We start from the raw sequence: 15,188 nt of genomic DNA on the forward strand, positions 1-15,188 counted from the left end.
TTAAAATTCTGATTGGACCAACCTTGAAACATCTTCTGTACAGAACCTGACCACAAATGGGAGTCAGTAGCATGGGGTTTCTGGGTCTTTTCAAGCTTGCCTTTTCTTCTGGCTATGCAAGGCAGCACAGCTTGCTTTGTGTGTAGGGAACAGATGCAGCCCAGCCAGCTGGACAAAGTTCACTGCAGTATGCTTCAAATTTTGGTAAGCAAATAGCTTTTGACTGGATGCTGGATTTTGACGGGGGCAGCCATAGCTAAAGGTAGATGGACAAAAACTCTGGGTTTCTTTCTGCTTGCCAAGAACATGTACATTTATCTCAGCATTCAAGAAATGGGAAATTTTCCATCATCTCTGGGTAAAGCCACCTAACACAGTAAGAAAAAAGAAAGTTTAGGCTGCCTTTAACTGTTTTTGAAAAGCTTTTGGTCAGCTGTGTTAAAATTATGTGATTATCAAAACATGCGGTGTCAGGGGACAGAGCAGAGGTCCTGTGTGTTCTGATCTCATATTTGCTCTTCTGTGCAAAAGGAGTTGATGAGCTTAGACACAATGTTGAATTACATTTTTGACTCCCAGTTTAGTCTTTTTAGAAAGGAAGGCAAAGGGTAAAATCAGTTTCTTCCTGTTTTCTTCTTCAAGCAGTACTCAGGCTGGGATGAAAAAACCACAGGACTACATGAGAAGGGACAAGTCCACCAGCTTTTGCTTTCATAAGGAGCCCTCAATGCCCAAGACCAGCCCAGGTTTTGGTTCTCTTCCAGTAGCTGGCCCTACTTGATTTATGAAGGAAGGGTGGTACTGTTTCCCCAGCCAGAGACTTTAATGCAATATGATCTCCCACCCCCTATGGCAAGAGCTTGTGCTGCTGCAGTAGTTGAGGCCAGTAGGGGCATCATGGTGGTAGAAGGATGTTTCTCTGTGAAGGACATAGTGCCCGTACCGCTTCTTCAGCCCAAATAATGCCTATTATTTCCTTCCGAAACTTCTATTTTTGCAGCATCATTTTGAGTTGCCCCCACCTCTGCTCTCTTCCTCCAACTATAGAAGCTGGAATTCCCCCTACATACTGCATCTACGCGTTGAGCTGCAAGTTTCTGGGGTTTGTTTGTAACGGGGTTAGTCTCTGCCTCAAGCTATAACTGCTAGGAACTGATGTTTGTGCAGTGCCATCTTCCATGAGCAGGAACTGTAGCACATGTGCTTCTCCATAGGGGAAGGGGATGGCAACTAAATTAACCGATTTCATGCTGCCACTACAGCTGTTTTATTCCAGTGCATTTTGCTAGGCACTGTTCAGTGATCCTTGGACAAATGCCTTAGCCACACCAAGGGAAAGGGGCAAGAAAGGACTGAGCCAAAGACCGTTTTGCTGCTTTGCAAAAGGAAAATTTGTAACAGCAGTTCTCTTAGGGTGCAGAACTCCAACTAGGAAACACTTGTGAATCCCATTAGTCACAAGTGATTTGCAGCCTGCATACAGCAGATGACCTACAACAGGAACATGGCTTAACCATTGGCAATCAAGCTGCACTAATCATAGTCTCTCTAGCCAAGAGCCTGCTGGCAGCAGTGACCAAGTGAAACACTAGATTTGTATTGTTTCTGTCTCCCTATGTCCACTATAAGCAGAGCAGCTAACCGTTGCAATGTTAGTCTCCAGCAGTATGGAAGTGGCACAATGACAGAGCACTTGGTGTGCTTTGTTCTTTATTTAGGACTTTTAACAAGAGGGTTTAGTACACAGCAACAGTTAATTCCAAGTACAATTAAAAAAATTTAAAAATTTAATGTTCTGCACTCATTGGAAGGTGGTTTGAATGGTTCACACAATAAAACATTACTGGCAGCACACAGCTCCCCAGAGTCCTGCATGTGTTGTAACTGATTTATCAACATTTACCATGTCAGAGTGGGGGCTCCGAATACATCCACCGCATGACCAGTACCAGAATCAAAAGCACAAATCGCTTATCTTCTCACTGTAAACCATATGGGGTGGTTTCTATTTCAAGAAAAAAAAATGCATGGAGAAAATGCATGTTAGACACTGACATTTCCAAAGGATTCATAGAAACTACCTGCCCATGCAAATTGCAAAAGACACTTCTTCTTTTCAAATGTGAAAATAAGCACTTGTTCTTTACAAAAAACTCAGAAGACGTGTCAGCACTTTAACGGAAATCAATTTGTACACAGCTCAGCTCTTCCACATTAGTCAACAGTGGTAGAATTCACAGAGGTTATCGATTAGAGAGACAGGAATGGATGCACTGCACACATTTCAGCAGAGTCACCATCTCGGTATCAAGTAAGAGGCTGGCTGTAAGGGCACGTCTTGACAACTGGATACTGCCTTTGCTTTCAGTGCTTTATCAAAGCACCTTTTTTGTGATAGATGCCTTGTAATGAGGAAAGATGCTAAACAAACTCTGCATGTTTACAACACCAAAGCTAGGCTCTGCTTTTTGCCGTGGAGGTGGCGTATACATACTGGTGTCAAACAAATGCAGCAGAATACTGTGGGCTAGGAATTGTTTCCTGTGATAGCAGTGGCTGAGCTATGGCTGCACTGAGCAAGCTTTCAAGTATCTTCCCAAATATATCAGATGGGGGAGGGGAGGAGGCAGCCCTGCTGTTCTTGTAGTTTCAAAATAAAAATCAGATGGACTGGGACCTTATAACTATAGGCAGTGACTTCAGCTACTACGCAAACCAACCCCCCTCTTGCACTGTTTTTTCCCCACAATATAATATAGTCTTATGCACAAATGTGCAACTCTTTAATAGCCCAGGGGTAGGAAATACGATAAATATGCTCGCAAATACAGCAAATTCTATGTAGACTACATCCCATCTTCTATCTCCCGTTGCTCAGATTGTGACAGACACTTTTCCAGTTCCAAATACTAGACAGGAATTACTTTAAATGATCTGTTCTGTGTGTGCAACCTCTCTGCACTTGTCCTATCGCTTCCCCAACCTATGGCTTGTAATGTCATCACACTGCTTTGGCCAAATACTGAATCTGCCCTAACACTTGCTAAATCCCCACTTAGAAACCATGGTACTTTACTGGCATATTGGGAGTACTTGCCAACAGGGCTTCTGCTTTTCACAGTTTAACAACAGAATCACTGAGCAACGGCAGTTCACCCCCATCCTGAATGATACCCATGTCTGCTTCCAGCATGGGTAATAGCCTTTAAACAAGTCATCTCTTTGTGCAGCAGCTTCTGAAATTCCTCTGTTTGTCAGTCCCTGCAAACCCAACATTTACAATCATATGTTCAGCCTTTGATTTAAGTCCAAGGCCAGCAGGGTAACATGAAGCAGTCCACTCCCTTTAGACATGATCATGAACTCCCCTAGGCCATCACCCAACAGAAGAGCAATTAACCACTATGCAGGAGGGAGCTCCTAAGACTCCTGGAGCCCAGGTTCAACAGGCAGATTAGGTTGGAGACACTGAAGCCTGATGTGACACTTAAAGGACAGCATCTGTTTTCCCCTATGCCTCATCTGCAAGCTTCTTCCCTAGGAAAAAGGTAAAAGCAGGGTAACCAGGAAGATCTCCTTCCACTGCTGCCTCCAGCATCACCCAGAGGCTGAGCTGAGGTGGGAGCAAGCCTTTGAAAAAAAAATACTGTTGCTCTCCCCACCCCTGCTTTCACCTCCAAACTAGGAAAGCCCCAGGTGGGAGCTGCCACCTTTCAGAAAGCAGCTGTCCCCAACCTCCTGAAGAAGGCAGCCACTTTGCATGTCCACAAGTGCCAGCATGGCAAACCAATGGAGATGAACCTTAGGTTTTCCCTATAACTTCTGGCCTGCTGTTACTAGGAGCCCCTATGAACAGCAAATGACACTGGGTGGCAACTGTTCCCTGCGTGAAGCCAAGCAGAGCTCAGCAGAACCACTTCTCTTCAGCAGTACTAACATGCTGGAGCACGCAAAAATGACGGACACATCTGTCAGACCCTTCTAGGAAAAGTAATCTATCAGGAGGAGCCATGGGAACCACCACAGAGAAAGGTGCCCAATAAGGTAGTGGCAGCAGAATGCGGGGTTGGGGGGAGAACTAACTTATCAAACCATGACACTAATTACAGCCCTACCAAGAGGGGGGCACTTGGTGGGGAGGGAAGAGAGGGCTCAGGGAACTCCAATGGTTCACATAAGCAACCGAGCCCAGAGCTGTTTACCTGAACTGCAAAGCATCACTCCTCACAGAGGGATCTCTCACTGGGGGCAGGAGTTGCACTCTGCTCCTAAAGGGTCATGCTGAGATATCCTCACCAGGTGTGCAGTCACCTCATGGCCTTGCAGACCCTACCCCTTCCTCAAATGATCTGGGAAAATGATACTGCCAAAAAGTGTTCTCTTTTGTTCCCCATGTAGCTACTTCTGCTTTCCTGCAACACCAGCAATGCCTCAAGCAGCCTGCCCTGCTCTGTGCCATGCCTCCTGACAGCGGCCGAGACAGGCAGGCACACAAGCTGATGTGCGAGGGAGCACAGCCTCAGCACTGCCTGCCCTGCTCCCAAAGTCCAGCCGCTGCAAACACCCTTGGGGGACGTAAAAACCAACCAGCACCTCCAGGTCATGCAAAGAAACTGGACACAAAGACAGCTCCTGCAGTAAGGGTTGTTGGTTGGGGAACTCATAACAGCAACAGAGTCTCCAAATGCCTGAAGGGTGTTTGTGCCTGACAGCTTGCAACAAACTTTTTTCCAATGATTTATTTGGTCTAATAAAAGATCTTGCATCTACCCAACGAACCTTGCCTGCCGTTCCTACAGTAACAAGCTTTTTCCTCCACACGCCGCTCCTTCCCTAGTATCAAGGCACCAGAACGGCTCTCCTCTCTTCTCCATTAAGCAGACTGGCACAGTGCATTTTGTTCACAATTGTTTTATATAAAATATATTTATTATCTTCATCCCTGCGAAACTTTATGTTTTCATTCTTCTCAAACTTGAACGTTAATTAAACAAAATCACCTGCAGAAACCCTCCCGAATTTTGAGGAAAAACTAAAAACAAATACCTTAGCAGAGGAAGTAAGGGAGGGATACTATTTTGACCCTACAGCATGCTTTGGGCTAGTCTGGTGTGACCCCCCCACCCCTCCCCATTGTGCACAAGAGAACACCATGATCAAGTGGCACCTAAGTTTTAACATCCTCGTTTTAGTGTTGATAGCAGGACGCAGTGGGAGAAGTTCTTCATCTGTTTGAATATCATCTTCTCCCAGCCCACCCCTTTTTAAAGTAAATATTTAAATAAAAGGGGAAAATAGGTTGGGGGGGATTATTATCCAGGATAAAAATGGAAAACACGACCCTCACTGACTTTAATAGCATGCAGTCTATGTAACATTACATACAAAATCTGATTACTTTGGGCCTGGTCTATGATCATAACAGAATCATCCCTAGACAATCTACAGAATTCAAAACTGTACAAAATAAAAAATATGCATAAAACCCAACAAGTTTCTTTACAACATTAGTGCTGCATAAAGCATAAAACCAGCAGGAGGTGATCCAGAAACGCCCTGCAACATAAGCAAGCTCTCACACGTTCTCAGCAAGGTGCAGACAAAACACTGGTCCCTCAATCCAAGCCACTTCCCTGGAAAGCAGCAGGTTTCCCACTTCCGAGGCCGAGCAGCCCTATCCCACCTGTCAGATTTTGTAGGCTATGTGCTTGGTCCCTTCAGAACTTCATGATATCCCACCACAGCGGCAGACGTGCAGGAACTAACCCCGTAGCCAAGGCTCGGTAACTGTCCAGGTAGGCAGCTCCAATGGAGAACGCTTACAAGGGTACTGGGCCGGGGGCTCTGATAACAGCTGCTTTCATGAGTTTGGCTACAGGGCAAAAACTCCAGAGAGGAAGCGTTTTTGATCAGTGCCATCAGTTCTAATTCTGAATGACACATAATTGCCCCCCTTCCAGAAGGGCAGGAAAGGTGAGAGAAGGAGCAAAGCACATGCGCTGGCAACAAGATCAAATGAGCCTTTTCAGGCTGCAGTGACCAGGCTGGGAAACTGAATAAATGGCACTATTTCTGTGGCAGACAGGCAGAGGGGGTAATTGAGTGAAGCAGCTTCCTGACAGGAGGATGATAGTGTCTCAGCTTCAGTGCTAACTATAAATGAGTACGTCCCAAGAGGCAGGGGGAAGAAAAGGCAGCCCTGACCAGAACAGAGAGGATGCCCAGCCTCTCCAAAGCTGCAACAATCTGGGGGTTAAGCATTTTCAGCCTCCCCTAGAAATTGGTTTGTCCCACATAGCTGCAAGAGGCCTGTGCCTGTATGCACACCAGAGTCTTCCTGTAGGGTATGGGCCTGCAATCGGAGTCATCCGATACAGCATGGAGCTTTCACAGCCCAAGAATAAGGAAGAATGGCACAGACTGTTCATTGCCTCCCCGCTCCCCCCCTCACACAGCAGTGCTCCCCGTCTTATCCGAGAATCTATGCTCGCTCTGAACCTCCATTTCTGGCAAGGTGCTGTACTACCAAGTTACAGAACTGGCTCAGTTATACATATTTTTGCTAATAAGGCAGCAAAATCAGCCTCAGGAATTATATTCTCTACTGCTCTCTACAATATTCCATTTCACACTCATGCCTTAACTGACAGCTGCAGCCTTATCCAGACATGATTAAGCTACTGTTCATGCTGACTGGAATCTGACCAGAGCTACAAAGTCCAGGACAATGCCTGACCTGGATGGAAACCAGCTGCCTAGCAGCAGCCAGTTACATCTGTTTGCTGAATTCATGAACAGCTAACACTCACCTTTTAAGTCGTTCCTAGTGGCTGACTTGCACACATTAGGCAGACTCAAGTAATGGCCTTTACAGCTGAAAATGGGTGAAAAGTAAACTATTAAAAGTACAGGAAACTTTTAGTGGAGGTTGACTCATACCTGGATAGGCACAGCTATGAAAGAGCTAAGGTAACCGCCAATTACTGCTCAGCTTTCTGTGGGAAACCAATAAACAGAGCAGCCCTTTTTATTTCCACCAAAGAGATTTTGGCAGCAGAACTGATAACAGCAATTGCCGCTTGCCCTATCTTTGCACTGCCTTTCCTGGTGTAGACTGAAACCTAGAAATCAAGTCTAATGGCCAATTTACAATACCTCATTCATTTTTTTTAAAGAAATTTGTGCATGATATTGAGCATTTGGGATGAATAACTTGCCTCCAGTGCAAGCATGCATCAGGAATTTCCAACACTAGACCTTCTCCCCCTAGAGTGATCCTCTAGCTCCTAGGGACCGGTAAATTCAATTTTCCCTTCATCATAAAACTGCAAACGCATGTTCAGTTCAATCTGCAGCACCAGCAGGCTGGGAACTTGCAGCAAAGGATAACATTTACACCAGTGCATTAAAAAAAAAAAACTGTGGCATTCAAATAACTAAGATTAAGGGAATGGAAGAGGGAGAGGGAAAGGTCTGGCTGCATCCATTTTAATTAGCTAAACTTAAAGGTACGTGAATCAAAGCCAGCTCTGTGTGCCCCTGCATCAGTCTACAAGTGCAGAGCAGCTGGAGACGTGTTCATGTTAAAGATGTAACGAACCATCTGGAAGTCAGATACGTGAACTGCTTTGGGTACAAATCCAAATGTTTGCTAGCACGTGAATGTTCGTCCAGCTGCATGCAAGTGTAGTGTACAAAAAGGGAAGGATGTCCACTGGCCGTTAACCTTTTACCACTGGCATCCAGGATGTCCCAGAGCCAAGCACTAATGCCAGCGTTATATCACAGGGGCATACAGTATTCCTGAGATAGATCCCAGATCCTGCTTGAATCGGTCTGAATTTGAGTAAAGTATCAGCTACTCAACAAGTTCGTTACATCTCCAGTATCTACACCTGAACGGGTCAGCTTATTCGAAGTCAGAAGGCTCGCTACAGCTGCCAGAAGAGCCATTTGTTCAAAAAACTCAAATCACTATTTTTTTTATAATGAAAAAAAAGCCAAAAAAGTGGTTCTGTTACAATTATCCTTCATTCAGTTCAGTTGGAAGGGCCCCCACAGGCTGGGGGAGGTCCAGGGAGCCCCAACAGTTCCTGCAGTGTGAGATGCAGCTCTCTGTCATGTAGTCTTCACTCAGAGTAATGCATGATGGATTCCACATAGTTCCCTGGGAAGAGCCCCGTCACTCCATTCATGACACCCTCATACCAACCATCATCGTTCTTCTTAATGACATAAATGATGGCACCTTCCTGAAACGAGAGCTCATCCTCTTTGTCTTTTGTGTAATCATAGATCGCCACAACTAGGAAAAAACAGAAAGAATAGTGGGCATAAGACATGGTTCAGCTGGGAAGAGAAGAAAATGCAATAAACAGGTAAAAGGTAATACACTGTCTTGAAATGCGAGGCACCATTACATTTCCATAACCTTCACCTACTCATCCAAGAGGTCCTGGAACACCCCCCTGCCTGTAGGGGAAGTTACTTCCACCACCTCCCCCAGTGAGCAGCTATCTCACTCCTGAGTGTTTCTTTACCTTTCTTACCCACTGGAATTTTTTTTAAGTCATTACTGAATCAACAATGGCAGCTTTTAAGCTTCACACAAGCCTACAGTCTTTTCTTGAATCTGATCTTTCAGACTCATCAAGTGAAAACTTTATAAATACAACAAACACAGAAAGTTTGGTGCAGTCATGCAATGGTGTAGACAGGGCCCCCTAGAAGCAGTTACAAGTGCTACAAATCAACTCTAATGTTCTGTTCCTGGATTGACCCGAATCCAAGATGACTTGGAATTTAAGATAACCCTCCACCCCAAAATAGTTATACATTTGTTGTAATTTTCCAGGCATAGAATTTAATTATTGGAAGATCATCTTAAATCTGCCCTCCTCACTGCTACAGCAGGGAAAGCAAAAGCAAGGGGCGCACCCAGCCACTTCTCTCCCTTGTAGTCTACACTTCCTGAGTGCCTGCACCCCCTCTATCTGTCCCCTTGTGGCTGCCCCCCAGTGCTGCTGTGCCCCCAACCTGCTCCCTGCAGCCTCTGCCCCCTTCTTCCCTGTGATCCCTACCACCTCTGCCCACCTCCCTCCCATCAGACATGGCTCCAGTTTTATTCCCTCCCAGAGCACAGAAAAGTACAACAGCATTTTGGGGCCATGCAACAGCATTTTGGGGCTGAAGCTGCACTGCAGCTGGCTGGCTGGACAACGAACAGCGTTTCCATGTACTCTGTACCCCAAGGAGGAAATGGAGCCAGAACTGAAGCCACAGCCATGCCTGACAGTAAGCAGGGGAGGAAGGAGGCAGTGGCCACAGAGGGCAGGTAGAAGGTGGGGGCAGGAAGCTACTGTGGCTTTATCTATTGCCCCAGCCAGGGGCCCCTCAGCCTTGTACTGAAATCCAAGACAAGGGGCCTTTCCCTCCCCACCCCCAATGGAAAATGTAGAAAATTTCTCATCTTGGATTTGAGTGAATACAATAATTATATGCAAACTGGCCAACTAGCCAAGATCACAATAAAGAGAGGACCAGAGAGCAGCATACTGAAGTCTGGGGAGGAAAGGATTCTAAGCACTTCTTCAGCTGCAATAGGAAAAAACTGATGGAAAGCTAAAGCCCTAGATATCCACATAACCTCACTCCTTATATACTCAAAGCCTGCGAATGCATGGCACTGCGCAGCCTCAGTACTGATTGACAAATCACTTTGGGACCCAGTGTCATGACAGGTAACTCTAACAAGCTGACATAAATTAAGTAAAACTTAACTGAGAATTACAAGTAAATCAGATGTCCCCCAACCCTCCACCCCTTTAGAAAACAGAAAAACCCCTTCCTGACAGATTTATTAAACTATGGAAAAGTTTTCTTAGGGAAACACTGTAAACCAAATCACTTTGGAAATTTAAAATTAGACTGGACAAACGCTTGGAAATATTAGGTAAAGAGCTCTCTTGCTTTAGCAGAAGATAGGTACGGTAATGTAATAAATGTTTTCCATGTTTAATTCCTATGACTGTGTACACCATAAAGCAAGTCAGCTATGCCAAAACGTGTATGCCGCTTTAGTAAATAGCATCAATCATTACTCTTGAACACTTGGCACGGTGGCACATAACACTAGCCTTGAAACAAATTCATGTTGGACAGGAACCCAGCTCTGGAGCTGGAGATTAACAAGAGATACTCTAACCCAAACCAAAGCAGGAAAGTTAACATAACGGACCAGTTCAGGAGCCTAATGTCCTACAGCACTGCAAACCTCATTACTCTTCTGAAGAGATATATGAAGATTAAGCCTTAAGGGAGTGAAGGGAGACCAGAAGTCAATAAAAATGCTTAGTATGGAAACCCAGCTCCTGAGAATTTTAAAGGGAAATGCATACATGCCAACAGCATCAAAATACAGGCACAGTACAGTCTTAATGCATGCAGTTCTAACATGTAAATTTACTTCACTTGTACTGAACGCACTTCAAAGACAGACATTCCAGGTGCTACTTCATATCAGTGCACTTGTAAAGTAACTAATGAGCGAATCCATCATCTCAATGAAATTATTTTACAAAATACAGCACACTGTGAATAACTGAAAATCAAAGATAAACAGGACTGGAATGGACTTCCAGGTCACCTAGTCTAAACCCACCCACCTCAGGAACGATCATTATTCATTAAACTATCCCAGCCAAGAGCTTGGTTGACCTGCTCTTCAGAATTTCTATGCCTGTCTCAGTAGTCTGCTCCACTGGATTAAGCACTTGCAGAAAGTTCTTCCTACTACCCACCCTAAAATTCCCTGGTTGCAATTTAAGACTGTTACTCAGTACAACCTCTCCTGCAGATACAGGTAATTGTTAGGGCTGTGCAAAACTTTGGTCCCTGATTCAATTCGGCGGAAATTCAGCCCAATTCAGTGGCTGAATCTCCAAATCCAATACTTTTTGAATGTGTTTGCCATTGCTCCTTCAGTAACATTTTATTCTTCACCACTGTTATCACAAAACAAGGAATTTTTTTTGCTGCTTGGTAATCTTCCTATAAAATGCCAAGAAATCTTTTTTTCTCCCAAAGAAAACAATATTTCTTCATTATAGAACTTCATATACTTGGACTTCAAAAAGGCCTTTGACCTGGTCTCCCATGATGGCCTCATGGTCAAATTGGGAAAATGCAGTCTGGACTACTTCATGGTTGGGTGGCTAGGTAACTGGCTCTGTGGTAGGACCCAAAGGGTACTGATTGGTACAACTGAGTCATCATGGCAGAAGGCGACCAGTGGCATCCCTCAGGGGTCAGTACTTGGACCAGTGCTCTTCAACATGTTCATTAACGATTTGGAGTCAGGTATTACAAGCAATCTGGCAAAGCTCACTGATGACAACAAGCTATGGAGCAATGTTGTCACGCTTGAAGATGGGCTGGCAATACAGGCTGACCTGGACAGGCTCGTGAAGTGGGCAGATCTCAACCTGATGTCATTTCATACAGACAAATGTAAAGTGCTCCATTTGGGGAGAAATAACCCACGACACACTTACAGGCTCGGCAGTGCTCTACCTGCCAGCACCGCAACCGAATGAGACCTGGGTGTCATGACCAACAACAAAATGAACGTGAGTTGCCATTGCAATGTTGTAGCTGGCAGAGCTAACCAAACTCTGGCATGCATCCACTGAGGCATCTCAAGCAAGGCAAAGGATGTCATCCTCCCACTTTACTCGGCCTTGGTGAGACCGCAGCTGGAGTACTGTGTCCAGTTCTGCGCAGGATGTGGAGAAGCTCAAGAGAGTCCACACATGTGATTAGAGGCCTGGAGACCAAGACGTATGAGGAGAGGCTGAGGGACTTGGGACTGTTCAGCCTGGAGAAAAGAAGACTCACGGGGGACTTGGTTGCAGCCTATAAGTATACCAGAGGCGTACATCAGGGTTTGGGGGAGTAGCTATTCACCAAGGACTGCCAGGAGAGGACAAGAAGTAATGGGTACAAGCTGACTCAAGATCACTTCAGGCTAGACAAAGAAAAACTTTAAAAGCCTACTTGCCACGGGTTTGGAACAGGCTCCCCCCAGAAGTGGTACAGTCATGCACCCTGGCGATCTCCAAAAAATGTCTTGACGCCCATCTTGGTGGGATCATTTGAATGCAGCAGTCTTTCCCGCCCACGTACAGGGGGGCTGAACCTGATGATCTGTAAGGTCCCTTCCACCCCCTAACAACTATGAAATTATAACTTCCCTTGTTACATCTCTATTCTCCACATTTTTATATTGGCAACTTTCCTCATCTACTGAACACTTAATCCTTTTATGTGGTCATATCACCTCAAGCTATGATCCTGTCAGACCTCATAAATTACATGGATTCAGAGGCAGTATTTTAATAAAATCTCCAGAAGGTGTAGGAAGTAACATCAGTGACACTTACTCATTTGGGTTGATTTTCTTTTTTCCCCCCCGCATTGATGACCTTTAAGTTTTCAGATAATTATACTTACATTTGAAAAGAAATCTTAAGTTGACTGTAAAACCTACTCCAGTATTGTTCTCAGGGTGGCATTTGGGGAATGGGTAGCTAAGAGCAGATTCTGTTTCTATACGACACGGGGGATTATTCCCCCTCTGAATATCTATTGCAGTTAATTTGATTCACATTGTTAAGAAGGTTTTTTTACCACCATTGGCCCTGTAAAATTAACACTTGCGTAAAGTGAGATGAACCAGTGTGGTGATGTGGACAATGAAGTGACCTCAGGAAAAGATTAAAATGAAAATTTTGACTGCCTGTCGTCATTAAATTAGATGGTGATGCGGTCAAATGTTAATATCCCACAAAATAAGCGCACCCTAGCTAAATTTTTCCAGCCTCTTAAACTACTCAGTATTCACCTGCTATTCAAAGCTGTGGTCTAGCAGCAGAATACCCAGAATAAGTTTTTTCAATCTCTTTCCAGAAGAGTCGTATGTTATAGCAATTGTATCAAAACTCATGATCCATTCCAGGATTTCACATGTAGCTCCCAAGAGCTTTGCGAGATCTACCCCCTTAGACATTACACGTATTCTCAGACAGCTCTGAGGCACTAGTAGAGTCTGTAAGTGACGTCATACAACAGTCCACACACAAAACCTCGTTACTCCTACTGATTACTGAAGATAACTGCATATGAACAGCTGTCTCTTCCCTCATCAGTCAGCTCTTTCAACCCCAGATCACATAATGTGGACAATATTACTTATAAGGAATAAGTGGTTGCCACAGAAATACTTATTTTCCAGTAAAGAAAGCAGTTCACAGCAGATAACTACCCAAGTTCCTTGACTAGAAGGATCTCCTATAGCACTGCTTCCCAAACTTTTCCTCAGCATGACCCCATTCATAACCCCATTTCCTCAGCATGGCCACTCACAGCCCCCCACCCCCACAGGTGCCCCTTACTTCTGACCCACAGCCCTCTGGCCCTGCCAGTGCCCCTCACTCCCAATGCGCTGCCCCCACTCTTCCTGTGCCCCAGGGCCAGAGCCCGTAGCCCCCTACCCCAGCAGCACCCTGCAGGAAGCAGCAGCTACTGAAGCCGGAGGACAAAGCCCGGCTCCCCCACCAAATTTGGGAACCGTTGGTCTATAGCGTGGAAGTCTTCATTAACTTTAACACCCGTCTGCTACAAGAAGTCATTTTAACCGCTTCTCTCCTCTCCTGGCTGCAACAACATGTAGCCAGATTTCTCAAGGTGGCTTCTATCCCTCAATCAAATTATTCATCCTCATTATCATGTCCAGCCATCACCTCAACATCTGCTTCTGTTCTACTGGTACCCTAATGAACTACTGCTTAACCATTTGTCATATATTATAAAAAGATCAATTTCTCTTATTGAGTTTATTTAATCAAGTTTATTGGTTTTTTTTAAAGCAGTCCCCTTAGCCACTTGGCACCAGGAGTCAGGATCCAAATGAGTTTTTATCAGGAACTCTCACTAAAAAACCCCAGGGACTGGCATTTTGTGCTTTATTTGTTAATTTGAACTCCTTATTCACCTTCTCTTTAGACTGCCAGCATGCTTTCCCCACCCCACCCAGTCATTTCTGTGAACCCAAACCATAGTGTAAGCATTTGTCCCTTCCCAACTGAGCACACTTAGGTTTGCTGCTTTTGCAGTGTCCCAGTTCAGTCTCACAGAAAATAGCAATGAAAAAGCAGATCAAAGCTTCATGCTGCCCCACGAGAGAGATTTTTGTTTCAAATTTCTAGCCATTTCCTCAGGCCATATACATTAACCGGCTGAATACAATTTTCCCCAGAAAGCAGCTAATCTTGCTATGGCTTGGTGGTTTCAAGATTTCTTTTTAAATCACCACTGGATATAAAGGCAAGAGTTACAGTCTTGTTTACACAGTTGCTTTATTGTTCATGAGTTTAGAAATCAGATATAGCATATAAGTGTTCTAACAAAAACATTTCAATATAATCATCTCCCATAAATTAATCCAACACAGTTGACAGAAAACTGCAAGAGAGCAAGGTGGCTGCACAAGGAGCTTCACTGCCTAAAAATCAAGAGGTATGTACAGGCAATGCAAGGAAGGACTTGTCGCTAAGGAGGTTTACAAAGGAACAGCATGAATGTGTATGAAGAAAACAACGCAGGAAAGTAGAGGCAAAAAAAAAATAATTCTAACTGCCAAAAGATGTTAAACACAACCAAAAGGGGTTCTACAACCATGTGAAATCCAAGGACAGACCAGGAAAACTGGGTCCACTGGCTCAACAAGCAAATGAGCTATTAAGAGAACATGCACAGCTGGAATTTGCTTGAAGCTTGCTCCAATCTTCACCAAAATTTAATAAATTACATATAAAAAAAGCTTCTGATATAATTCAACTAAGTTTATCTGGCAGAAAAATACCTGGGTAATAATTTAGAGCTGGAAAAAATCATCACAGCCCCAAAAAAGTGAATTTCACATCTGAAAAGATTTATAGGAATACTACAGCCCAAGATTCCTGTATACTCAGGTCTGTGGCCCTGAGATTTCTTTACCCAGTTCCTTCAGCCCCCTTGGATTAATTCTACCAGGACTCCCCAGTTTAAATTCTCTAACAGTTTGTTAAAAGTCCTGTGTGTGGACACTGGGTAAAGAAGTCTCCAGGCCATGGGCTATAGTATTTGCCAAC

At 44.5% G+C, this 15,188-nt stretch overlaps 1 protein-coding gene across 1 annotated transcript in view; it reads right to left on the bottom strand.

The window, feature by feature from the left end:
- Positions 1–1,373: 1,373 nt before the first annotated feature.
- The window catches only part of ABI2 (abl interactor 2), a 114,854-nt gene continuing 101,039 nt past the window's right edge, over positions 1,374–15,188 (bottom strand). Inside the window, exon 12 of the mRNA XM_019522908.1 lies at positions 1,374–8,305. Within this exon, the coding sequence (XP_019378453.1) occupies positions 8,130–8,305 (176 nt within the window). The 3' untranslated portion in view covers positions 1,374–8,129. The remainder of the gene's footprint in view (positions 8,306–15,188) is intronic.

The sequence above is a fragment of the Gavialis gangeticus genome, unplaced genomic scaffold, assembly GCF_001723915.1.
Source record: "Gavialis gangeticus isolate Ggan-Ray unplaced genomic scaffold, GavGan_comp1, whole genome shotgun sequence".
Classification (NCBI taxonomy): Eukaryota; Metazoa; Chordata; order Crocodylia; family Gavialidae; genus Gavialis; species Gavialis gangeticus.